Source organism: Amblyomma americanum, chromosome 7 (assembly GCF_052857255.1).
Source record: "Amblyomma americanum isolate KBUSLIRL-KWMA chromosome 7, ASM5285725v1, whole genome shotgun sequence".
Taxonomy (NCBI): Eukaryota; Metazoa; Arthropoda; class Arachnida; order Ixodida; family Ixodidae; genus Amblyomma; species Amblyomma americanum.
The window spans coordinates 29,258,261-29,283,337 of NC_135503.1; the positions used below are offsets into that span (position 1 = coordinate 29,258,261).

The following is a 25,077-nucleotide window of genomic DNA, read 5'->3' on the forward strand; positions in this document are numbered from 1 at the left end:
TGAGTGGTTCCCTCGCTTTCTTCAGTGCGATGGCTCCTGAAGGATTTAGGCTGTACCTGTGCTGTGAGGAGTTGGTGGGGGACATCTCTGAATGTGGTTTGAGTAGGCTTGTAGAAGTCCAGCAGCAAGTTTTCACCACCATTTTGACTTCTTCCTTCACATAATGATCTCTTTTTTTTGTCTTGCTATCGCTAAGTGCTACATGGCCTTTTTATTATTCCCAATGAGGGCCGGTAAGCCATTTACAGATGAAGTGTAAAGCGTGGCTAGACCACCCATGTCGTCCCTTCATGTACCAGTATACCACTACTTTTCCCTTCCTTAACAACCCAATTCCCCAACAAACGGCCTTGAGCCTCCCTTTCTAAATAAACAGCTCATTCATTCATTCATTATTCCCAATAAGACAATACAGGCTTTATATTTTATAACCGATTCCAGGCATAAACCGGCTTCTCGAACATTTTGTGCAGCATAATCATGATTTGTGGCTTCCTTGTTTCAGCATTATTAAACTTTGGCATGTAGCAGTCTTTATGAAACTTGGCAGTAAGCTCATAAAACCTTTGAGTGAAATTACAGGTTTTGGCACTAGCCGAAATCAACTGCTGTGGGTTTTTTTTTTTTTTAACAAACAATATCTCTGTTCTTTGCAGCAATCTGGAGTTCAACAACATCACAGCTGTAACCAGCGGATGGCTGTACGGCATGTCTTCATTAAAGCGGCTGTAAGTGTTGTGCATTTTCATGATTCGCACTTATGCAATGCAGTCTCAAAAGTGACAGTGGGGAGAACTCCATCCAGTGTTAGGTGTTGGTAACATAAGATTGTTTGCCTTTTGTGGATTTGTTCAACAGCAAAAGACATTTTTATATTTCTTAGAAATTTGGAGTTGAAAACTGAATATTTTTTTCGTGCCACTTGATTCAGACCACTGGTTTTGAGAAAATCATGTATGGACTTCATGGTCGCCGGCTGGAAACGAAAAAGTGTTTTATGGCGTCACAGTTTGCTTGTTAAAATATCCTGTGGTGGGAATACCTGTCTATCATTTTTTGGCCTTTTCTAGCTCATAGAAGTAAAAGTAGGGAAAGTAGCCACTGTGTCATTAAAGTGTGGTAATCAATATATAGGGTGACGCAAGTTTGTCCCCAGTATCCCTTTAAGATTGCATGCCATTTCAGCATCTCACCACCTGATGTTTTCTCTTTCCTGCACAGAAACTTGACCCACAATTCCATTACCGAGGCGAACATGGGCGGTTGGGAGTACTGCAAGAAGCTAACCCACTTGTAAGTTTACCGTGCTTGAATTACTTCCACCTCAGCATTTCCAAAAGCTGATGCTTCTCTTACTATGTCTTACACTAAACTACTGCTGTCTGATATCAAGCTGCGAATGTCTTATTACTGCTTTAATCAAGATGTAGACATGGGCAGGGCATGTAATATGGAGTACAGATAATTGATGACTTCTTAGGATAACATAGAAGATTCCAGTAGAAGGTAAGCACAACAGGGGTTAGCATAGAGCCGTGTGGTTAGATATGATTAGCAGTTTGCAAGAATAGGGTAGCCACAGTTCGCACAGGAAAGGTTTAACTGCAGATCATTAGGAGAGGCCATTGTCCTGCAGTTTTGTCCTGCAATAGGCATAGTTGGGCTGACAACCTGAGGATGTAGTGGATCGTGCCAAATTAATTCCAACAATTTGGAGCAGTGAGACATGGAGGAGTCACAAATAGGGCTGTAATTAGGTATAATAATGTGTATTTAAAGGGGATACGTAAAGTGACAAAAGGTAACTGTGATATTCATTTTTCTTTCATATTTCAGGGAATTGAGCTTCAATAATCTTCAGGCCATTACTAAAAGCACTTTTGCAAAGGCCGAGTCTTTGCGCTTTCTCTACCTTGGACACAATGCGGTCTCATACATTGAAGAGGGGGCCTTCAAGCAGCTGAACCAGCTGAAGGAGCTGTAAGTATATGGCATGTGGCTAGGATATTGTTGTTATTATTTGAACTCTATCATAGTAAATTTACACGCATTCTGCAGGGAATTACTGTGAGAACTGTGAAATGTTTCAGTTTGTTGTACTTTTTCCTTCTTCCATGTTTGTGTCTGAAGACATCTCCTTATGAAGTCTTGCATAATTAATAAACATTTTCTTGACTTTGGGCTTATTATTGTGTTATAATTTTTCCGTTAGCAACCTGTGTGGGCTTCATTTATAATGATGAGGACTAATTATTGTCCTGTACTTTCCTGGTCGCTGTTTACAGGTTTTTTTGATTACATAATGTAGAAAATTTTCAGATACGCATGTGAAACATGGGGCGCAACTGCTGGAAGACATTCATTAAAAGGGGGAATAAAAAACTCTTTACTCTTCCATCAACATTTACTTAATTTGCTGCAGCCAGTGGCTAGACATTTTTCCAATGTACACTACACATTGCCATGTTTTTCAGATATCTGGACCATAACGCTCTGTCGTGGACAATGGAGGACACGAACGGGCCCTTCCTGGGTCTGAGCAGCCTGACGCTTCTCACCCTGTCGGACAATTTCATCAAGTCCCTGACGTCAAGGGCGTTTGCCGGCCTGGGCCGCTTGCGCTCGCTGGATCTCTCGCGGAACCCCATCACCACCATCAGCCAGGGCACCTTTGCTCCCCTGCGCAAAAGACTGACCACTCTGTGAGTACACAGGGAACTCGTTTGTGCCTGTCCTCTTCCTTTGTGCTTTCTGAAGCATCCTGTTCTTGTATTTTATTCATGGCCTTTTTCTTTTCTTACTTGCGACCTGGCATGTGTTATATATATTCCTTATGTCCTGGGTTGGATGTCATGTTACTGTTACAGGTGACAAGGTGCCATTTATCGATAGGCAAACAGATCTACAGAGGACGCAGTTAATTGCAGATTGATGGGGGAGGCCTTTGTCGTGCAGTGTACGTTGCTGGGCTGACGGTCATGATGACGACACAGACCTAGTCACTCTTGTTTAGAACATTGAAGCAGTGTGCTGCAGAGATAAAGATGTGGCAAAATATGGAAATAAACAGATGAAGTGAAAAGAGGGAGGGGGCGGGGCGGAAGCAATTGCTGCATTTCTTAAACAGTGCTTATATAAGCAGCTCCAGTATAAATGGGAACACATTATCTGCATTCAACTATAACTCTGTGGGCTTATATGAAATAATTTTTTTTCCTTTGTTCTAAATAGTTTTCCACTGCATGAATAACACCCCTGAAACATTTTCAACTTCTGTTGCAGCATTTACAGCAAAATTAGTTTTTATATGCTAACTGTATGTTCCATTGATATTCGAGCTGCCAGTAAAAATTTAGTTGCATGTGTGCACAAGCCACACAGGCACAGATACTGTGCTTGCTGTTACACATGTTGTTTCCCCTGCTTTACAGCAAATAATTTGCATGCTATGAATAAGTGTAGTACAGCTGTAGCTGACTGCTTCGTTTTTTTGCTTCTTTTTACTCTCTCTTGTTTTGGTAAGTGCTGATAGGCGCAGCTGGCACTCATTCGCCGTGCCAGTAAGATAACTCAAACAAGTTAAGAAAGATAAAATGAAATTGATAGACAGGTAATTTATGCCTTTTTTTTTTCGTGTCTTCATTGCAGGTGCCCTTGAATCATGTGCCACCAACTAGCCTTTGTTGTTGCGTTGCATGTCTTTATAAGCAGCTACTAGGCTGTGTTCGGCTGTGGAGATACACTACTTGCTCTTTTTTGCAGCCTGCTGGACAGCAGCAGCCTTCTGTGTGACTGCAACCTTCTCTGGCTGCCTGCATGGATCGTTCACAAGGGCTTCCAAGCCAGCGTTCAAGTGCGCTGCGGCCACCCACCAGCATTGGAGGGCCTGCCTGTGCTCGACATCGCTGCCGAGAACTTCACATGCAGTGCGTATTGTTATTACGGACATCAGAACCTGAGTGATAAAAGCAGGACAGATATGGGCACAGGCATTTGTATGTGTCGCATTAGAGGTTCAGCCTTTGCTGCTCTTAATCAGACGTCCTTGACATGCACATTTGTTCGACTGTGGGTGAAATTTAACCCTTGCTTTTTCTCTTCTTTCTTATTTTTCGCACTTCTCTGAAAACCCGGAACAGATGATTTTCCCAAGCCTCAGATCTTGCTGCAAAGTCCCGAGAACCAGGTTGCACTCAAGGGCCAGAACATCACGCTTGTCTGCAAGGCAGCAACTGCAAGTGCTTCAAGACTGGAGTTTCAATGGAGAAAAGAACAAAAAGTGAGTCATGAGAAAAAAAAGATTCCTATTGTGCTTAATCAATGGATGTATGGCTGGCATGCTTTTGATGACTTTTTGAATGTATTTTTTTTAGAGCGAGAGCTCTACTGCTCGGGGTACAACTTCAGATTTCGATGTGGATGAGACAATGACCTTCACTGCCTCACAAGGTCAAAACAAACTTAACTGCGTGGTAGTATACCCATGCTATGGTAATATGATCATGTGATCATATTAATATGATTATTTGGTACCTTATCTTGACCTTGACATTTGATTTGAGACAGTGGGTACCACATTGACTATGACCTCCAATGCCTTACAAGGTCAAACCGAATTTAACTGCGCGGTGGTGTGGCCCAAGCTATAGTAATATGACCATGTGGTCATGTGACCATGACCATATGACCTGACATGACCTGACCTATGACTTGACATTTGATTTGAGACAGTGGAGACCACGCTTTACAAAGCTTTTGCTCATGTAACTAGGTTCAATCCACATTGAACCCCAGCCATTCTTTAATGTGTTTTTGATCTTTGTTTTTGGTAGTTGCTCAGTGTAACGTGGGTTCGGATTGCAATTTGTTTAATTTATCGTTATTTTACTTAGCAGTGGCTACAGCGGCAGTTAAGGCTTTCATATTTGAGAGGAGCATTTGCTTTCTCGCTCCTGTTGTAGGAGCATAGGCTGTCTTAATGTAGTGCCACAAAACTCAATACTGTTGCCTTTTTTTTTTGCTTACTGTGGTGGCACAGCGGTTAAGGCACTCAGCTGCCTAGGATAAGGTTGCAGGATTGAATACCGGCAGCAGCGACCGCATTTCAGTGGGGGCCAGTGCTAAAGATGCCCGTTTGCTGTACAATATCGGTGCGCATTAAAGAACCCCAGTTGGTTGAAATTAGTCCAGAGCTCCCCAACTTTTTTCTGCCTCCTTCTATCCCCTCCTTAATCCCTTCGCGCGTGGCATGGTTCAGGTCTCCACTCCGAATGAAACAGTTGCTCTGCCTTTTCCTTCCTGAAAAGTAATTCTTGTTATAATGTTCTCTTTTCAAACAGTTCCTGTCCGATGTTGAGACAGAAGTCTCTGAAAAAGTAGAGCCGAACGATGTCGTGGTCTTCACAAGCTATCTGCACCTGAGGAATATCCAAAACAAGGATGAGGGGCGGTACCAGTGTGTGATTCGAAATCAGTTTGGCTCTGTCTACTCCAACCAGTCCAACATTAGTGTGTATGGTGAGTAACTCTGCCTGGACCTGTTTCAGTGCTTGTGCTATGTGAGACTTCTTCTGACATTGCTGTTGTCATTGCAGTATGAAGAAGAAAGGGGGAGGCATTGGGCCACTAATAGGATATGCTTGTAACATCTAAAAACCAGAATGAAGTGAATTGTCATTGAATAAGAAAAACACCATGGTGCCCAGTTCACTGTTCAGGTCGAATTGATATGAGCCGTCTGTCCCGCATAGTGCTCTGCCTAAAGAAACACATTTTTTTCTCTGGTCCTCTTGCCATTCATTAGCATCTGTGCTCTAGTACGACTGAAGCATTGGTGGCCATTTGTACCGTGCAGTTTCAGCATATATAGACAGTCATTTGTTACGAAACAGCATGGACATTATATATCTGGCAAGGGAATTTCTCTGATTGTTCGGTATACCGAGATTGTCAAAATGGCTCAGTAATATCTGGCTTCCGACGAAAGCACAATTATTTCCTGTGTGCTTTGCCATTTCTGAATGCGTTTACATGAGTCTGCTGAGGTTTCGGAGAAACATGTTGAGGGCTTCCTTTGAGGCAGGCAATTTTTTCAAATGATTCTGAACTTCCTCAGTGTATGGCTGCGGTGCTTTCTACTGCTTGCTGGTGCTCACATGTCTAAGAACACTGATATAGCAGCATTGTAACTCTCTCTGCACTTGCAGTCCTGCCTACGTTTGTCAAGACTCCATCCAACTTGACGGTGCGTGCGGGAGGCACAGCACGGCTTGAGTGCGGAGCCACGGGCCAGCCAACACCAACGGTGTCTTGGCAGAAGGACGGTGGGGACGACTTCCCAGCTGCCAGAGAGAGGCGAATGCATGTCATGCCCACTGACGACGTCTTCTTTGTTGTGAGTCTCAAGGCAGCCGACTCAGGAGTCTACACCTGCACTGCCCGCAGCCGAGCCGGTGTGGTGCGGGCCAACGCCACACTCACCGTGCTTGGTGAGAATCTTGTGTTGCTCTGTGCTTCCTGAGTTGCTGCAAAAAAAGTAACCCATTATTGTACAGTTTGCAAAAACTGATGTCACGCATGCAAGCCCCTAATGGAACTGCTTGGGTGCAATTTTTCTCTCTTTTTTAAAATTTATTGATGAGTTCTAATTCAACTACGTGAATCAAGGAGGAACAGGCAAAAGACCGTGTGCTAAGGATGGCAAGCATTGGTTTTACATCGATCACGCACACTTCTTTATTTTCAACAGTTCACACCAAATATGCCAAGTCACCTTTGTGTGCAAGCATTATTTCCTTCGGTGCAGTCATGAATAAAGCGCACGCTGCCTGGCTCGTTAACTTTTGAATACGTGATTACTGCTGTTCAGATTACTTCCCAGAGACGCTGCAACACTAGAGCAATGTTGAAAGATTTTATTAATTGTATGCTTGAGTAACCTGGGCACTTAGTTACACATGGAAACTCATTCAAGTCTGGACTCTTCTTTTGTTTGCACTGTTTAAAGCTGCTTCCATTAATGCTGTGCTTCAGATGTTTATTTACAAATGTACCTTTTCTCGCTTTGTTGCAGAAGCACCAGCATTTGTGCGCCCTATGCGGAGCAAGCAGGTGGCGGCCGGGGACACGGCAGTGCTGGAATGTCTGTCGTCAGGCAGCCCCAAGCCCCGGCTGACGTGGCTCAAGGATGGAGCACCCTTGGTGACCACCGAGCGCCACTTCTTGGTGGCCGAGGCACAGCTGTTAGTCATCACCGACAGCCGGTCCTCGGACTCGGGCCAGTATGCGTGCGAGATGACCAACACCCTGGGCATCGAGAGGGGGCTTTCCCTCCTCAAGGTGGTGCCAGGTATGTACTATGGCAGAAATATGGCTGCCGCCTGTGTCCATATTCTGGAAGTGCTCACTTAGCAGTTATGGCCACTTTGGTTCGTACCGATTGGTTGGAGCCCCATGTGCAGAACTGGCATCCGTGTGACGGCAGCTGATTTGTCTTTCGTGTAATGTCATCTTGGCTGAAACTGCTCTTGCCATTGCATCAATTATAGTAGTGCAAAAGTGAATGTTGTAAAACTTGTGCTAAAATACCTTCTGTTTATATTTAAGCATTTGAAAGCAGAAGCAGGTGGCTATATTTGATGGAAAAGCCATGGGAGGCTTGTACATACCGTATTTACACCGATTGTAAGTCGACCCCTCCACATCACATTTCTGGGGAAAAAAAACAAAAACAAACTTGGAGGTTGTTTATGCTTGGCCTTTAATAATAGAACACGATAGCACTATGCTGTGGCCTCCACTTATCACCAGGTGCTATCGGCTGCCGCGTGCGGGCACGCCCTTGGGCACATTCCAAAACAAAAATGTATTGGACTACTCGTCCACACTTGCGCATCGTCGTCACTAGCGCTACTGTTGTGATCGCTGCTGCGGTCCCACAGCTCATCGTTCTAACATCGTCGTGCAGCACAATCCTGCACTTCGCAAACAGTCACGTCACGACATCCCGTGGAACAGCTGAAAATTTAGCCTCGCTGCATCTGCCACACCTGTATCACCCGTTGCAAATCTTGAACTTGCGGCCCGGCGCGCAGTTGTTCGTTTCTTCGGCGCAAAGAGTGACAGTCATCTTCAGTGTAGCCATGAACGAGCGCCGGTCGCTTACCGGACCCGGAGTACAAATGGCGGATGACGGAGCTCTACGGCACTACATTAAAAACTTGTGAAATGTGACCGGTAGTCGTGAAATGCGTCAGAGCCAAAGAAACTACACGTGAGCGGCGTCGGCTCTTCCATCAGCTACCGACACTCCACGGCGCCGCTGCGGTTCAGAGTGTCGGGCCGAGATTGGAACAGCAGCCTTTCCATCAACTATCGACGCTCCTTTGAGTGCCAAGTGCTCGGTTGAAAGTAAACAAACAAACAAAAAATCTTGGACAACGCCTATTAAGAGTAGACCGCAAATGCATTATCGGGCCGCTGCCGTTTATCAGCAGACGCAATCTGCAGCCACGTGTGGGGAGTGGGCTGGTGCCGGTTTGCTGCTTATCGACAGCCACCATCGGCCGCCGCTCGGGGTAGGGATGCCAGTTTTGCGCATTGACATAGCAACTGCTCAAGGCCACCACCAAGAGCGATGCGACGGAGCTGCGCAGCAAAAATGCAACCATGCTGTTGCATGCCTGATATCTCGTTTGTCTCGCCTTTATTTATGGTGTGATGCTTTGGTTTTGATTTTAAGTCGACCCCCCATGCTTCGGATTTTCAAATATTTAAAAATAGGTCAACTTACAATCGTGTAAATACGGTAACTAACGCAATCCTGGACGACAGCAGCGTCAAGCTGACTATGTTGAAATTGGGAGAGGATTGTGCACTAGTTCCTTGTGCTTCCTGACAGGGTTGAGCTTGTGCAACAAGTCATGTCTGTGTTGTACGCACATCCCGAATTGACATCCTCCTTCCTTTGTTTGTCTTGCCTAAGAATGCACATTTATAGAAAAGTTCATCCGTTCCTAAAAGTGTTTATTTCACAGAATTTAACACTAAAGAAATGGATGCCTAGCCCATGGGCTAGTTGCGGATCTGTGATCTGTTGCATGAATACATTATATAGTGCAGTCCAGCATACCAGTCTAGATTTTTGCATACTGACAGAATGAGGTGTACTGGTCAGACAGCAGTATTTTTTTATTGAGCATGTAAAGATATGTAAAAATTTAATTCTTTTAGGTACTTTATTCCATGCTTTTGTCGCTAGAAATGATATATTTTAGGGGTCATACACATTTTAAATAGCTTTGGTAAGATTCTTATTATGAGTGGGTCTGTCTCAGAGATGGCTAAAGCAGCATCCCTTGGTAACCTGTTCCTGCTTTCTCTCGTTTGTGCAGCCAAGTCCACGCTGGGGCCCCTGGGTCCCGACGCGGAAGGCATGACCACGGGCATTCTGGTGATTGTGGTTGTGGTCAGCATCGTGGGGACTTCGCTGGTCTGGGTGCTTATCATCTACAACAAGATGCGCAAGAGGGAGCGTCCCACCTCCAGTGCACTTCCGGAGGCGCCGCCGCCCACGGAGCCTCCGGCGAGGCCTCCCGAGCAGGAGCCCTTCCTCACAGCTGAAGCCAATGCCGATGGCATCCACGAGGCACGGGACGTTTCTGCAGATTCGGGTTCTGGTGAGCGTGCTTTTTTCTTGCAGCGCTAGCAGTTTGGCAGACTTTGGCCTGTTGCATGACATTAAGTGTCTGTTTGCACATGTGCATAGGATGACCAGAAGTGCAGAGTAGAGGTGGGACCATTGAGCTTGCGTGATCTTCTGATTTGGCACCAGAATGGTCTTGCTATAATACAACTCTCTCTATATATATATGTTATATCGTCTTAATTTGGTGATTTTAGCAGTCATATGATGATCTCTTCAAGGGGGTGGTATTTTGAGTGATTGAAGACAGGGCGGAAAAAGGAACGGCAGGGAGGTTAGCTATGCACATGCAGCGTTGGCTGCCCTACACGAGTAAGCAGCACAAATAAGGGAGGGAGCAAGGACATTTAGTTTGTCGTCTCTGTGAAATGTGAGCAGGGTCATGGCTTCATTATGGCCATTGAAAACAATGTGAACAGCAGAGAAACGTTTGCAGGATTGATTCACCAAGTAGCACTGACACTGAAAAAGGGCAGGACTGTGCACCTTATTGTCGTCTTTTGTATTTGTGAAAATCTTCAGGCATCGCTTGCAGGGGACCAAAACTGGTATGCTATTTGTGCAATTGATGCTTAGCATTGCCTCATGTACACCTTGAGTAATCTATGTCTGAAGTGAGTTACGCTTTGAGCACCATTGTCCTCACTGTTTGGCCCACCGGATTTCAATGAAAAAAAAAAAAATCCTGCCATTCAAGTGATAGCCAAAAACTAAAGTGCATGTTAACAATCCTTGCTTTTTTTTGCTGGAAAGCATACAGAAAGCATGCCTTGTCGTTCTCCCATGCAGATAATTCAAGCAAGGAAAGTGGCCACCAAAGCTGTGATGACCTGACTTCTCAGGTGGACACCAGCAGTCAGACATTCATACTGGGTGCAAGCAGGGTGCCGTTCTTCATGCGAGGTCAGTGCCCAGTTCATCGTCACCATTGTCACCTCCATAGTCACCATTGTCACCATTGCTACCTACCTCTCTTGCTGCCCTAGCTGACTGTTTTTTTGCAGGAAAGGATGGCTTGGTTCATTTTCCAACATCAGTTAATGGAGCAGAGCCCATACTCCTGTTTTCTTGGAGCTTCATTTACTTAATAGGTTTAGCAGGCAGGAAGTGCTATGTCCAAACTTTTTAGAGGTTTAGCTAGTGCCTCCCCATGCATTCTGATTCTCGAAGTTCATTGTCGTGCTTTTATCTGCTGGCAGTATGCTTTTCAGGGGCTAGAAGAATTCTAGCTCTCACTGAAGTGCAATTCAGATGCACTGTGTGGTTATATAGTTTGTCTTAAAAGCTATTCACACGGAGGACCTCATCGTGGTGTGGTGCACAGAAAGTCGCCCAAACGGCGCCATCTGGCAGCACTCCTTCTCCCAAGCCGCATTCACATGGGAAGCAGCGAGTCTAGGCAACATCATTGTCACTACACAAACCATCAGCTAGGACTGGATGCTGCTATGGGCACCCCGCAGAACACAGGCTGTGAACTTGCCAGATGTGCGAAAAAAAAAAAAAATGGATAAGATAAGGAAATTTGCAGGGATAAGGTGGTTGCATCTGCCACAGGACAGGGTTAATTGGAGAGATATGGGAGAGGCCTTTGTCCTGCAGTGGGCGTAGCAAGGTTGATGATGATGATGATGATTATGGTGGTGGTCTGAATTAAGCCCATCCACCTTCCTTTCACCCCTCCTTCATCCCTTCCATCTTAATTGGTGCAGTGCAGGTGCATGCCGTGAGCGAGGCAGTAACTGCGTGTTCCATTTCCTCAATGCTACTCCCCGCTCACTGACTTCTTGCATTTTCTGCTTGCCATTGCATGCTGCAGGTCGAGGAGAAGGCAGCAGCCTGAGCTCGGCCAGCGGCAGCAGCGGCCAGCCAAGCCCTCCCCACGTGCGGGCGGCCCTGACTAGTTTTCAGCCTCGGGCAGTGACCGGCACTCTCTCGGAGCAGACGACACTGCGCCATTTGGCCTCAAGGCACCCCACCATGCTTGGGCCTTGTCTCCCCAGTGGCTCCCCTGTCCATTTGCGAACGGAGTCAGCAAGTGGACAAGCCCGATGTCTCTCGGAGGGCCAGCTGGGGCCCCGGGCGGCATCTGTTCCTCTTGCCCGCCGTCATGTCCGAGTCCGCCGTGGGTCCAGTGCAAGCAGTGAGAGCAGTGGAGCCAGCGGTGGTCGTGGTGGCGGCAGCAGTGACGAAAGAGACTCCGGCTTCTCCACATTCCCACGGAGTGTGCGGAGCTGGAGTTCAGCATCGTTGCATTGCCGGCTGCAACCCAAAGGTGTGTGCCCATGTTTGACTTTGCGTTATAACTGCTTTTCTTTACCGTTTCAGTTTGTGCATGTGACTTTCTGTGTTTCTCCGTGCTCAAGAATTTCGTCCTGAAAACAGTGCCGTGTTGCATATGTTAGAAACTCGCAGATTAATTAAACACACTCATGTAAAAACCACAAAAGGCTACATTTACAAAGAAAACTTATTTACAAGGCTACAATGCACGTCGACAAAGTCGCACTATCACTCGTGCACTTGCATAGTCGAGCACTGCACACACACTTCTTCTCTTCGGCGCTTTCCTGTCAACACCCTGCTGTCTTGGTTTTCCTTTGCCAGCCGCATGCTTCAAACACCAAAACACACAAACATACAGAATAAACACGTAGAAAACACACAGTGATGCGCACACGTGCAAGGGTTCACTTTCCAAGAAATGCCGGAGGGTTTCTGCTCTTCAGCTTTCAAACGAGATCGGATGGCCGACTGCAGGGCTGAAAAAGTGTGCCCTGCTAGGCATGTAGGCAAAAAAAAGGCACACGTGGAGGTCGTTTGTTTGGTTTCCCATAGAGTCAGTGCAAAAGAAATCCGCTTAAGATGTACACTGCGCATGCGCTAATCGGTTAAGATGAACTTTCACAACCAGCCGCGCCCAAGCCATGCAGCTTTACTTGACCATTCGAGCAGTATTTCAGCGGAAAGAAAGAAAGGAAAAGTGAAAAAAGATGAAAGATTTTTTTTGCGCCGCTGTTCCTCCCCTTCCTAATCCTTGCACGCCGCCCCCCCCCTGCAGCAACTCCCAACAATAATCTGTCTTTATCGCGCCAGTAGATTCGCGTCGCGTCGGCAGAGTTCTCGGAACTTGCAGACTCCTCCTACGATCACGGGCTGGGAGTAAAAGTGGCGCAGAGAGAAAGAGAAAGACCATGCGGGTAGCCCAGCCAGGAAAGCCAGCAAAACTCGAGAATAAAAAAATGGCGAAGAGAAAAAGTGAGAAGAAAAAGCAGCCACTGCTGCTTCCCAACGGTGATCACATGGCAGTGTCGTCATGCCAGTGCTGCTGATACCGTGTGGCCGTGTCTCACGCGTTTGCTGGCCGCCGCGCAATCTGTGCAGTAGGCCTATCGATTGTTCGTGGCATGCGTGTGCGCCGTGACCTTGCCGTGTTCTGTGATCTCCCGCCTGTCTGTACGCCACCACATCGTGGTGTCCGTTGTTTGTTCTAGTGCGCGCCCTGTTCGTCATGTTGCTAGTATGGCTAGTCAGCCAAAATCTCGGAAAAAGCCGCTTGAGCTTCGTGAGAAGATCGAAGTTTTCACCGAAGTTCGCGCCGGCCGGCTTTCAAAGACCGAAATATCGCGCAAGTTCGGCATCGCGAAAAGTACCATGAGCGGTATTGTGAAAGACAAAGAGTGGATTACTAATGCTTTGCAAGATGGTGAGTTTGCGCCGAAGCGGAAGAGAATGCGCACAGCTATGCATAAAGACCTGGAAGAAGTTTTGCTTGCTTGGGTGAAAAGAGCGCGCAGTGCGAATTTTCCAGTGAATGGAGTGATATTGAAAGCAAAAGCAGAAGAAATCGCGCTGCGGCTGAATGTGGAGTTTGTGTGCAGCGATGGCTGGCTCGACCGTTTTCGGAGAAGGCATGGACTGGCCTTTCGTTGTGTTGTCGGCGAGGCCGCTGCAGTGGACGAAACGGCCTGCAGCGATTGGAGGCAGAACAAGCTGAATGACCTCATGGAAGAATATGACCCTCAAGATGTATACAATGTGGGCGAAACTGCACTATTCTACCAGCTGCTTCCAAGCAAAACGCTCGCATTTGCTGGCGATAACTGCGTGGCGGCAAAGCACAGGAAGCTTCGGGTAACGGTCCTCGTGGGCGCGATTATGACTGGGACTGACAAGCTAAGGTTGCTGGTGATTGGCAAGTCTAAAGCACCGCGCTGCTTTGAAAACATAAAAACGCTGCCAGTCACGTACATGGCTAATTTGAAGGCATGGATGACGCAAGCGCTTTTCGAGCAGTGGCTTCAGGAGATGGATCACCGCTTCCAAAGATAGAAAAGAAAAGTTCTGTTTGTTGTTGATAACTGTCCTGGGCATGGTCATGTCACTGGCTTTCTGCCATCCGTCTGGAATTTCTACTAGCAAATACAACGGCGAAGCTGCAGCCCATGGACCAGGGAGTGATAAGCAGCTTGAAGAGGCACTATCGGCACTCTCTGTTGCAAAGGATGCTAATTTGCGTAGAGACCGGTAAAGAGTACACAGTGAACCTTCCAAGTGCTGTCCACTTACTGACAAGTGCCTGGGAGCGCCTGTGAGCAGGTTAATGAAGCGACCATTGCCAATGCCTTCCGCCATGCGGGGTTTGTGGTGCCTAAGGACTGCTCAGCGCAGAATGATACTATGAGTGAGGACTCCACTGTGAACTCGGAGGAGAGAAGCATTGTTTCTAGGCTGGGCAGTAAAGGTGTCTCCGTTGACATGAGTACGTATGTCAGCATTGATGAAGGTGCGCAAACATGTAGGGCTGACGCACTGGAAGCTTTAATTGAAGAGGTTCTCGACCCATGATCAGAAACTGCTGCTGACGATGACAGCATGGACGTTGCACCTGAATCTCCACTGGTGACCTGTGATGCAGCTGATGCTTGCCTGGACACTTTAGTGCAGTTCTTCGAACAATGTGAGGCCACTGAAGGATATCTCAGAAGGTTAAGTGAGATGTCTGCGTTTGTAGCAGCCAGACGATTCTCTCAACAGACACAAAAAAATATAACAGACTGGGCCACAGTCAACAGCGCCTGATGCCTTACTAGGCCAATCAATTTGTAGCAGATCACTAGTAGTGCAATAAATGCTTATGTTGCAGTTATTTTTTCCCTAAAAGACAATTTCATTGCTTTGTTCACATATACGAAGCATTTGGACACACATTGCGTGTTCGAACATCATTTTTAGAAACACCCCTGATTAGACGAACTTCTGATAAGATAAGATGAACAGTCTTCATGGTCCCTTGGAGTTCATCTTAAGGGGAGTCTACTTATAGACACACACGGAAACAAACATATAAATGTAAAGAGTGCTTGCTTACACATGTGAGAAAATTGGCAATCGTTACAACTTGCCAGCTAGAGCCATTTCATGGTGTCTTGTTTTTCAGAATAATTTCAGCAGTCGGCATTTACAACACCTTTGCAGGAGCTCATATTTGCACACCATTGTTACTGCTTCAAGCCGTTTAGCCGTGCTAAGAGTGCACTTTTAGCAAGTGACACTCTTCGTAAATGTACCTGATTTTGCGCATTTGATGAGTATAAGTTGTATTCTGCTGTAGTGTGAAAAACACGAAGTACGAGAAAATAAAATTTCACAGGACATGGTGCCAGTGCACTGTCAAAGCTCCCCTTTTTCTTGCCTTTCTTGTTATTTGCACTAGTTTTTGTGTTGGAGCTATTCGACCAGCACCAACTAGCCCAACTCTGTTAGCCAACCACAAAGTGTTTTCATCATTATCGCACCATTATCATCGACCACACCGTATCCTCTTCAGAGCAAAGGCCTGTATTATGCACTTGGTGTGATACAGGGATAGCTCGGGAGCATTGGGAGAGGGCTTTTCTTGCAGTGGACATGATCTGGCTGGTGATGATGATTTTTGTGCTTGCCTAATGAAGAGAGGTTTTCCAGTTGATGCTGGAGGGAATAGGTCTGAAATGAAAGCACAAAGATTTTAACCTGTATGCCTTCTTTGCTGTTGGTGCTGTTACGCAGAAATTGCCCACACCAGTGGCAGCGTGGCAACAGTCAGCAGTGCCGGGTCCCAGCAGTCGTGCTGCCTCACGCCAGCTTCAGTGAGCCAGCAGGACGTGTCATCTGTGGCGGCAGGGCAACAGCCGGCAGTGACGGATGTCCACTTGTCCCCGGGGAGGCGGCGCAGCAAAGTAACCCTGAACACCAGCCACAAGAGGCCACCGCAAGCATCTGCTGCCCGTCAGCAGGCAGCAGCCACGATGGCCACAGTGGTCTAGCAGCCGCCGAAAAAGGGTGGTGCACAGCACAAAAAGTGACGCATTCTCCGCACGGACCCGAAACATAGCAAGTGCTCGGGCATACTGCTGCCGTGCTTAGCAACACAGGTGGCACCAGCGGAGTACCTTCGTGCTGCCGCACTGCTGCATGCGATGAGGTCCTTTGCTTGCTGGGCGACACTTTCAAGCTGGCACCTGGCAAGCATTTCCAAAGTGCGCATTTCTGTAGGCTGCTTTTGGTAGAGTCTGATGTTTTGCACCACAGGTTATGTTGGCCAAGATCAGCTGCTTCACAGAGCTTGCGATTAATGGCTCCGCCTGTGGTGTCAAATGTGGCGGCAGTATGTCCTTGTCCACGTGTTTGTTAAGCAGGAATGCGTCAGCACTTGGTGGTTCAAAATAGTGTCGCGTAAGCTGCAGGAAAGTTGGCTCACTTTATCGCTGACCTGAATGCAGATGAACAGCTCGTGTGACTGGCTGCTCTTTGTGCCTAGCAGGAGTCGCACCCTCACCACAGCCAGATCCTAATTTGTTCCGAATTAAGTCTCACTTTTAAAAGTGAGGAACAAATACTGAAGACAGCAGTGCAGTGGAGTTGTCATGCTGTAACAGTGCTCGGTTGACAAAGAATCACTAAACAGCACTGTTTCGCCACCAGTTGCTGAGGTTTTCACTTGCTGTGCACTGACACAAAAACCGATGAATGCGTTCATTTTTGTGCTGCACTGGAAATCGGCCTTGCATCATAGGGGGACACATTTCTAATGAGAGCGGGTTTGTAAATCTAATGTAGTCAGGGTTTTTTGGAGCACTGGAAAATTCTGCTCAGTGTTAGCGGAGGGATCTTAGCTGTGTGAATTTGCTTTTTTTTGTTCTTCTTGCCTTAGGCCCGCTGTGCGCAGACATGCACAGACATCTTTCGTTTCGTCGATCATGACCCCTTTTTGTTGTTCACAACTTGTTCTGCCTTATTTTGCACCGCTTAAAATACTTACTGCAACCATGTTGGCTGATAGCCCGGTAGGTTTTTGCGGATTTTCTACTGCTTTGGTTTTGTTGGTTGATACGCAAGGGGTAAGTGCCGCTCGACTTGAAACGCTGCGTGGCCCCCTAGGGTGCAAGGCTGTGGCATTTCACTTGTTGCCCAGCAGCCAAAGATGTAATTTTTTCAATGAGGAATCCCGAGTGATGGTGCCACGAGTGTGGCGTATGCGTCCGCCATTTCCAAGTGATGGGAGATGTGCTAACCTGTGCCATGTTTAAAGAAAAAAGGAAAAGAAACAGTTACCTGTCGTGCTCCTATATGTCCTGTGCATGTATACATTTTCCATGTCCATGTATATATAGTGAAGTGCAAGACATGTTGCATGTCTCGGGGTTTTAGCTACATAATGTATATAGGAGAGCACCAACACCACCACCCTAATTTAAGAAGACGAAGGATAAATGGAAGTCAGTGTGTATAAATGGTTGTTTCTGTGGTTGTAATACATATCTGTGGAATTTCTTGTAAACCCATTTGTTCCTAGGGGTTGCAGTGTTGTAACATAGTCGCGTCGCTGGCGTCGAGTCTATATATATGTATGTATAACATTTTGTGCCTCACATAGTAGCAGTCTGTGGCTCAGTCTCTTTCATCTTCTGTTGAACGGAATGTCCGAAAGAGTGGCACGTCTGTGGAACGCTGTTTGTTGCGAGGCTGACTCTTGCTTGCAGCAAAAGCTGACAGGAATTAAAGGTTGCTCTTGGTGTGGGGAGCACGCAAGTTAAGCCTTTCTCCTGTTAATCTCGTGTATCTAATGCAGATCAGCGTATCTTGCAGAGTCATTTCAGAAAGAAAGGTGCCAAAAGTCGTGTTTCTCACCACTGATTAGTGAGAGACATCAGACCGCATATACTTCAGTGTCTCGGCGATGGCTGTCCCGTGCATAATCCCTGCAATGTAAATTCAGCAGTCACTCTCAGTTTCGCTTGCGTCAGTTTTCAGCAGCAGAGGGCGGCCTCATAAAAGAATCTAATGTACAAATTAAGGACTTGAGGACGGAATATAATTTGGTGCATGCGTTTAGCATAGTTATTTTTCAGCTTTCAGAAAAGCCATTACCACTATTGAGACTTGGCGATGTGGCACCTTTGAGTGCGGCCATGGGGGGAATGCATGTTTGCTTTCCAGTGCAAAAAAAGAGGGGGGAAAGAATATTCTTTGTAGGTTGTGACTTATGACCAACAAAATACTACTACACAAAGTACCTGTATATTTAAGGAGAGCCCCATGAATGCACCATGGCCAATTGGGTCATCTTGACTTTTTCATTTTTCATTTTTTTTTTTTCACCACACCCTGGAGATCTGTCCAGCAGCTTTTTCTACCTGTTCGGGCATTACCGAGGCCGAATTCTCAAGTGAATTCTCAGTTCTGTGCTATTGGCACATGCCGTCACAGCGTGCAGCTCGACCGTAGTGTGTACAAATCTCATTGGTGCTACATTACAGTGGCTTGTACAGGAATAGAGTGAACCCAGAGACTGAGTTAACTCAGAATTTGGCTCTCAGGTGGAGACAGGCCTTTCAAACTATGTTAGCTCAAATGTCAGTGTCTCATAATCATTGCAGTCAAGTGTATATATAGACGATTGTACATAGTTGTATAGCTCTTGCGACAGCGGGATCGTTGTAGCATTAGTCAATGTCCAGAGAACATAGTTCTATTTAAAATAATGACATGCTCCTGAAAAGGAAGTTTTCAGACGGGGAGAGAGAAAGAGAGTGTAGACATTTGTTTAGTAGCGAATCAATCCTAGCCTGGCATGTAGTGAGAGAGTTACTCTCGAGCTGACTGGTCTGAAGTAGAGATGCTTGATCGGTTTTCGCTGGTCATTGGCAGCCGGAAAGTATATTGTTTAGGCAACAGATTCGCGCCATGTGTTTACACGTACAGCCTCCTGGTTATTGTTTGTCCAAATTTTAAATTTTCAAGCAATCTTCGATTCTTATGGCATTTAACTTGCTTTGCTTGTTCACCCTGAAAACATGGCAGCGGTGTGTTGTGTTAATAGCCGACTGATGTGCAAGCCATATTTTGTACAGTTCCACTCAGGAAGGCACTGAGGTCAGTTCTAATGTTGGAAGAGAAAACCGAAACTGAGGAAAACATTCCCCATCCGCATGATTTACGTGTATAGTTTTTGCAAGCTGCAATGCCCAGTGCCAATCGTCGTGTGTCAGGGTTCGACTTCTACTTTTTCTGAAGTTCCAAAGGGCAGCGTTTCTTTGGTGTTGATATATATAAATATATATATATATATATTACACGTTTGGTATTGTAGATAGAAAGTTGTAAGTAAGTGTATTTAAGACTACATTAATTTTTTTTTAAGAGTGATGGATATAGTGCCACTGCAATATGCCAACTGTCGAAAACAGTTCAAAAGGTTTTTTTTTCTTTCCCTTTCTTCAATGGTGCCATACGTGCTCAGAGATTGAGAGCTTGCTCGCATTGTTTTAACCTGCAAATAAAAGCCATTGATGGTGTTGTCTTTAGTAGAGACAATCAGTGACAATATTTTGTGTTGCTCATGCTATTGAGTTAGTTCGCCAAATTTTTTAGCCTGTTGTTATTTTTTCCTGTTAATCCACTTTGCCATACGCACCAGCAGATATCTAGTATTGTTTGTTTGTTGCAATATGCAGTGGCAATATAACGAGTTGTAATAAAACTCAGTATGCACAGCATTGTTGTTGTCCAATCAATTGACACTAGCCCAAGGTGGTACTCACTGCTGCCTTTTCCACTATGTAGCCCATAGACGGTCTCGGGTAGGCTGGCTTTGAAAGGTATTGGAGACATTTAGAACCCGTACAGCACTGATGCAGGGAGGCGGCACATGCAACTTCAGTACCTCTCGACAGTTTTGCTTTACTTTCACAAGCAACGTCACAAATACAACGGCACAACACCAGGATCCATTCTGTCAGAAAAGTAATATGAACATGGGAACCCACTGCCCAAAGACACCTCGCATGCTTGCTTCAGCAGCAAGTCATTACAGCTACGGTTTCGAGGAACTACAGACAAAAATACTATCTGGATAACGAGGTGTTGATAATGAGCAATACTTATGCTCAATAATGTTTAACCACATTCGCAAGGTGGCATCAAAACTCTTAGCTCAGTGCCATGCAAACAGGCCTCATCTGTGCAGGCCTCATCTCACTCTGACCACATTGCAAAATTTCAAGTCTTTTGCTAAGAATCTAGGTTTTGAACCTGCAGCTACTGATGCGATGCACCAGCAGCTTTTTATGTGGATGCAAAAAAAAAAGCAAGTTAACAGAAAGCAGCTTTACACTGTCACACTGCCACAAAGTTGGTGTGCACTATGCAGGGTGGATGACGTAAATTTTCACCGAGATAAACTGCATGAGTGGTGGTCACTAGCGACTGGCTGATCGGCACACAACGTATGGATGTTCACATTTCGGTCCAGCCTCTATCGTTGCTTTATGCACCAGTTCTTTATGTACAAATAAATATTACTATTATTAGTATTAACGTGGGCAAGGGTTAGGAATGGCATGAGAAATGTGGCTGCAGTGAGCTAGACTAGGATGACATGGAGATTGTGTAAACCTGTTCTGACCGAAGTGAAGCATTATAGCAAGTATAGCACAGTTGTGACACCAGCGCGCCAAACGTTCCTGTGTCGTTGCTTTCAGCTGATGGTAAGTCTAAGGGCACGATATGATTGCACACGCAAATTCTCGGACCTACACGTCGCTATACACATGCTACACGGAAATTCCCCCCCCCCCTTCTTTTTTTTAAACAAGAAGGAATATGTACAAGAACCATACCACTAAAACGACCACAACATGAAACTGCACACTGCAAACAACCTTAGGTGCAGGACGGCTCAAAAGCTCGTCGTTGAAATGGGTGAGCTTCTTGCATGGTCTCGGACGCATTTACGCACCGATAAGTTAGGCGACACCAAAGGAAAAAGTACCGAGGAACCATAGCAAAACGCAGAGATCGAACCAAAATATGAAGATTGTCGAACGTCTTCATTGCAGCAGTTCTTCGTCGGTTTCGTTTTCGGCTAGGGCCGACTTTCGGTAGCCGGCCTGACCGTTCATCCTCACCACACCCGTCGTGCGCGACTCTACGTCGATGGTGGCCGGAGAGCTTTCGTCGTCCTCATCGTCGTCGTCTTCGTCGGTGGATACGTCGACGAGACACTGGCTCTCAGTCACCCGGTCACTGTTCTGGCTCAGCTTGACGTAGCGGAAGCTTTTGGCACCTTCCCCGTTCATGATCCTCGCTCTCCGTAGGAGGTAGATGGAAATGAAGAGCACGCCCAACGCGCCCAGTACCGCTAGCACGGCCAGCAGCGCATTTTTCATCGTCACTCGATAAGCGCGCGTAGTGTACTACGTGCGAAGGGGGCCTGACTACGGCTCACATACTTGGGCGCTCTCCAATCGACGTCGACGCTTGTTGCCCAGTTCGAGTGAGTCACAGGTACGAGCACATGAGTAATTGATGATATCGCGGCTACCACGGTGAGATTAAAATGCACCAAGACGGAGTGCGGGCCTCCTAACGCACCGAGTTATCGCCACAGTAACTACGGGAACAAAATTTTTTGGAAGAAAAACACCAAACAAATGAAGTGTGTCTCAAGGTTTGTCGACCAAGGACAGCATATCGCGCGCATTTGAGCGCCAACACATTCAACACGTTATGAGGTGCTGAGCAAGAAACGCGCGAAAAAAAATGTATTTTTAATTTTCCAGCTCTTGAAAGCAGACATAAAATAATAACAAGTGAAGTGGAAAGCGATAAATCTCTGACGCGTTTTCCTAACCGGACGTAGCCTACGTCGTCATGCTGCGTGCGGCAGTGGGCAAGGGCGGGTGTGTGGAATGAAAAGAACCGGATGCGCTTAAGCTTGGAGTGCAGCGGCATCGCCATTGTCACGCGGCTTCTGCTAAAAAATGTAAAAAGTTTACGTGCTTTCGCTAGTGTTGTGGCTGCGAATATTTTTACTCATGTTGCTTCCTAATGCGTTGAAGGACGTTTTGTACATATTATAGCTTCGTTAGCTCCACTGGGGCAAATGTAAGAGCCTCTGGCCTATTTTTCGTCTCGCACGAGCGCGTTGTACGACTGCAAGGCTGTCCTGTTGTGCTCGAATGGCTTTGTCCACGAGCTGCATTTATTCGTAATATTTTACTCATTCATCGCCACTTTGTGTGTGTAATTTGGTCCCTTTCGATTCGCGCACATGTTTTCGTGCCAGCCGAACAGCGTCATGCCTCTAAAAGTTGTTCTTAAGAACTTCTTGAATCACTTTGAAACTTTGGAAGCGCGCAAGAAACTGGGAGACGACCTTTTCGAAGCCGAGTTTCAGGTATGTGCGCTGTTTTGTTTGCCTGTTCCGTAGTGTGTAAGGTTTCTTGCGTGATAAGTTGCACGTTTCGCCTGCACAGTGATAGAGGATTGAGTTGTCGGCGCCTAAACTAGGCCGTAGACAGTGATACAAAAATAGCGCCGTGCCCCCATTCCGCTTTATTCGGAATACGATGTCGCTGTTTTCCGCGCGTCGCATCCCTATTTTAGCGGAGCTTAGATGTGCTACGTTCCGTTTGATCTTTTGACATGACAGTCGCATTCTTTCTTATTGTTTCTAATGTGCGGCTTAAGTACCGTGTTTTGTAGTGCATCGACCTTGCATTTGTGCGCGGCTGTTTGACAAAAGTAACATTTTTGATTTTAATCAGTTGTGGGAAATTGCGCATTTATGTTTACGTTTCAGAGTTTGAAGGAACTGACAGAACGCCTGAAGCTTGATCCCGAATATGCCTGTGCTGAAGGTCAGAAAGAAGTCAACCGAAAGAAGAATAGATACAAAGACATTCTACCTTGTAAGCATTACTGTTTTCTAAGGCTGGTGTGATATCCATCATGTCACTGTATAGTAGCATGCGAAATAAGGCTTCTTTACAGGCTATAGTTGTTCGTGATCTTTGAAATAAGTGTCCATTTAATAGACGAAGACAGAGAAACGACGAAACAGGGGCGCAAGTTCCAACTTCAATGACACATGAAGCCAGGTCACTAAAGTTGAATGTTGGGGCCCTGTCCTATTGTTTCCATCTATGAAATGCACACTTATTTCGAAAATACCATGTGGAAGATCAACAAATATCCAGACTATTCATGCATTCTGCACTTGGAATTGGGACAGTCCCAAACTAAAATTGCAACCTTGCTGGAACCTAAGTTGTTGCTTAGAATGTGACCATTTTAAGTCCCACTTTCAGCCCCTCCTCTCAGCTGCTTTGACACCCCCCCCCCCTTTTCTCCTTACATATATTGGCCTGCTGACATTAGGCATTATTTATTTCAACCTGTGGCACGTTTTGCCTTCAGATAATTGCATGTCCTCTTGCTATCACTTTTCGCACAGTGATTGCAGCATCATGATTTACAGTTGCATAAATAAGGAAACTCTTATTTGTTCATTGGCAGACCTCGAGTCATTAAAGTGAGTACTGGCTAGGTTCGTTACTGTTGCAGAGGTGTATAAGCCCATGGTGCCAGCCTGCAGCTTGTATCCACTGCATTTTGTAATTTATCTTTAGTACTTACGTTAAAATTTTGTGTATTGTTGCATTCCAAGCAAATACTGTTGTCAAACAAAGCTGTGCGAAAGGGACAAGGACGGCAAAAAACACTGACAGCACACGCAGGCAGTTGTGTATGTTGTGTTTCTTCACTGCCTTTGTCTCTTTCGCACAGCAGTTACTTCGCATGTAAGAATGAACCAACTTGCCCAGTTGCACTGCCATGAGTGCACTGAATGAGGTTCTAATGCAATCCTTTTCATATAAACCAATCTCAACAGCATGCTGTTCAGACATGTTTGGAAACATAGGAGACGAGGCATTCAGTTGCTTTTTTAAAATCTAGAAGCCAAACCGCAGCGACAACCTAGTGGTTTGAGCATCTGCCTCGCATGCAGGGGGTATGGGGTTCAATCCCCAATGTGATACAGTGGATACATGCTTTCCCCTGGCCTGGTACTCAGCTTGTTTGGGGTGAAATGCTTGGAAAATGGGTCTTTGCCGCTATCTTGAGAAACCTTGTACTGTGGCGCTCTTTGGTCAAAGCTGCCCTTGCGCCATAAAAATTCATCATAATCAAAATTGAGCGGCTGCACCTCCAGGGAGTCCTCCTTTTTTGATTCAAATCAGTAAATTTTACAGTTAAACGATATAAAACTGATACTTGCAGAAAGTTTCACAGGTACTGATTTGATATTGCTGATCGATGCCTAATGGCTGACACAGTAGAACCATATATCAGGAACCCAAATTTTTGGCCAAGCAAACTTTCTGCATGTGTCAGTTTGGTTCTGCATAGTTGTTAAATTTACTGACTTGGATCAAACTTTCAAGGAGTCTTTCCCAAACTCCTTTGGAGGCAGTTTGGGTGCTGCCTTCCTGCTTTTTGTAAGAGCTTTTGTGCTGTCCTATTGATGACAGCAATGCTTTCAGTATCATTGCAAGGTGTTCGACAAGCTGAAATTGTTTCCACGCTGCTGTTGAGGCCAAATGTAGAGCTGGCATATGTGCATCGCAATGCATCAGGCATGTCTCATTTGACGGGATGCGCAAGCGGAAATGTGGTAACGTGTGCAAACGCCCTTTGCTGCAGTGAGCCATTGCGCCGGATGTTGCATAACGTAAACGTCAAGGTCCGAATAAAGTAATTCCTTGGTAACCTCGGATGTAAATATGTGACGCGTGAAAACAACCCTTCAGCCACGCGAGAAGAAAACTGTGAGAGAGAGAGAATGGATAAAAAAATGATTTCATACTGGCCACTTGAACCAGCCATTGGTTGAAGTGCTGATTTTTAGATAAATGCAAATTGTATTTTAAATTGTTGTAGAAAGCTTATTCATCTAAGGAAAATCTTTTTTCTTCTTGTCTTTGCTTCTGTGGTATCGTTTGGCATTTATATGTATATATTTTTGCATTTTACTTTTCTACTTGCAT

General features: G+C 45.9%; 2 protein-coding genes across 2 annotated transcripts in view; both read left to right on the plus strand.

Moving 5' to 3' along the window:
• Positions 1-19,743, plus strand: part of LOC144098753 (uncharacterized) — a 102,109-nt gene extending 82,366 nt beyond the window's left edge. Inside the window, exons 7-19 of the mRNA XM_077631604.1 lie at positions 657-728; positions 1,222-1,293; positions 1,837-1,980; positions 2,475-2,702; positions 3,763-3,926; positions 4,140-4,279; positions 5,340-5,517; positions 6,207-6,488; positions 7,073-7,348; positions 9,393-9,677; positions 10,493-10,606; positions 11,523-11,978; positions 15,755-19,743. Coding sequence (XP_077487730.1) covers positions 657-728; positions 1,222-1,293; positions 1,837-1,980; positions 2,475-2,702; positions 3,763-3,926; positions 4,140-4,279; positions 5,340-5,517; positions 6,207-6,488; positions 7,073-7,348; positions 9,393-9,677; positions 10,493-10,606; positions 11,523-11,978; positions 15,755-16,011 — 2,668 coding nt within the window. The 3' untranslated portion in view covers positions 16,012-19,743. The remainder of the gene's footprint in view (positions 1-656; positions 729-1,221; positions 1,294-1,836; positions 1,981-2,474; positions 2,703-3,762; positions 3,927-4,139; positions 4,280-5,339; positions 5,518-6,206; positions 6,489-7,072; positions 7,349-9,392; positions 9,678-10,492; positions 10,607-11,522; positions 11,979-15,754) is intronic.
• Positions 19,744-21,940: 2,197 nt separating this feature from the next.
• LOC144098752 (uncharacterized) overlaps positions 21,941-25,077 on the plus strand; it is a 28,891-nt gene continuing 25,754 nt past the window's right edge. The window contains exons 1-2 of the mRNA XM_077631603.1: positions 21,941-22,424; positions 22,830-22,938. Of these exons, the coding sequence (XP_077487729.1) occupies positions 22,299-22,424; positions 22,830-22,938 (235 nt within the window). The 5' untranslated portion in view covers positions 21,941-22,298. The remainder of the gene's footprint in view (positions 22,425-22,829; positions 22,939-25,077) is intronic.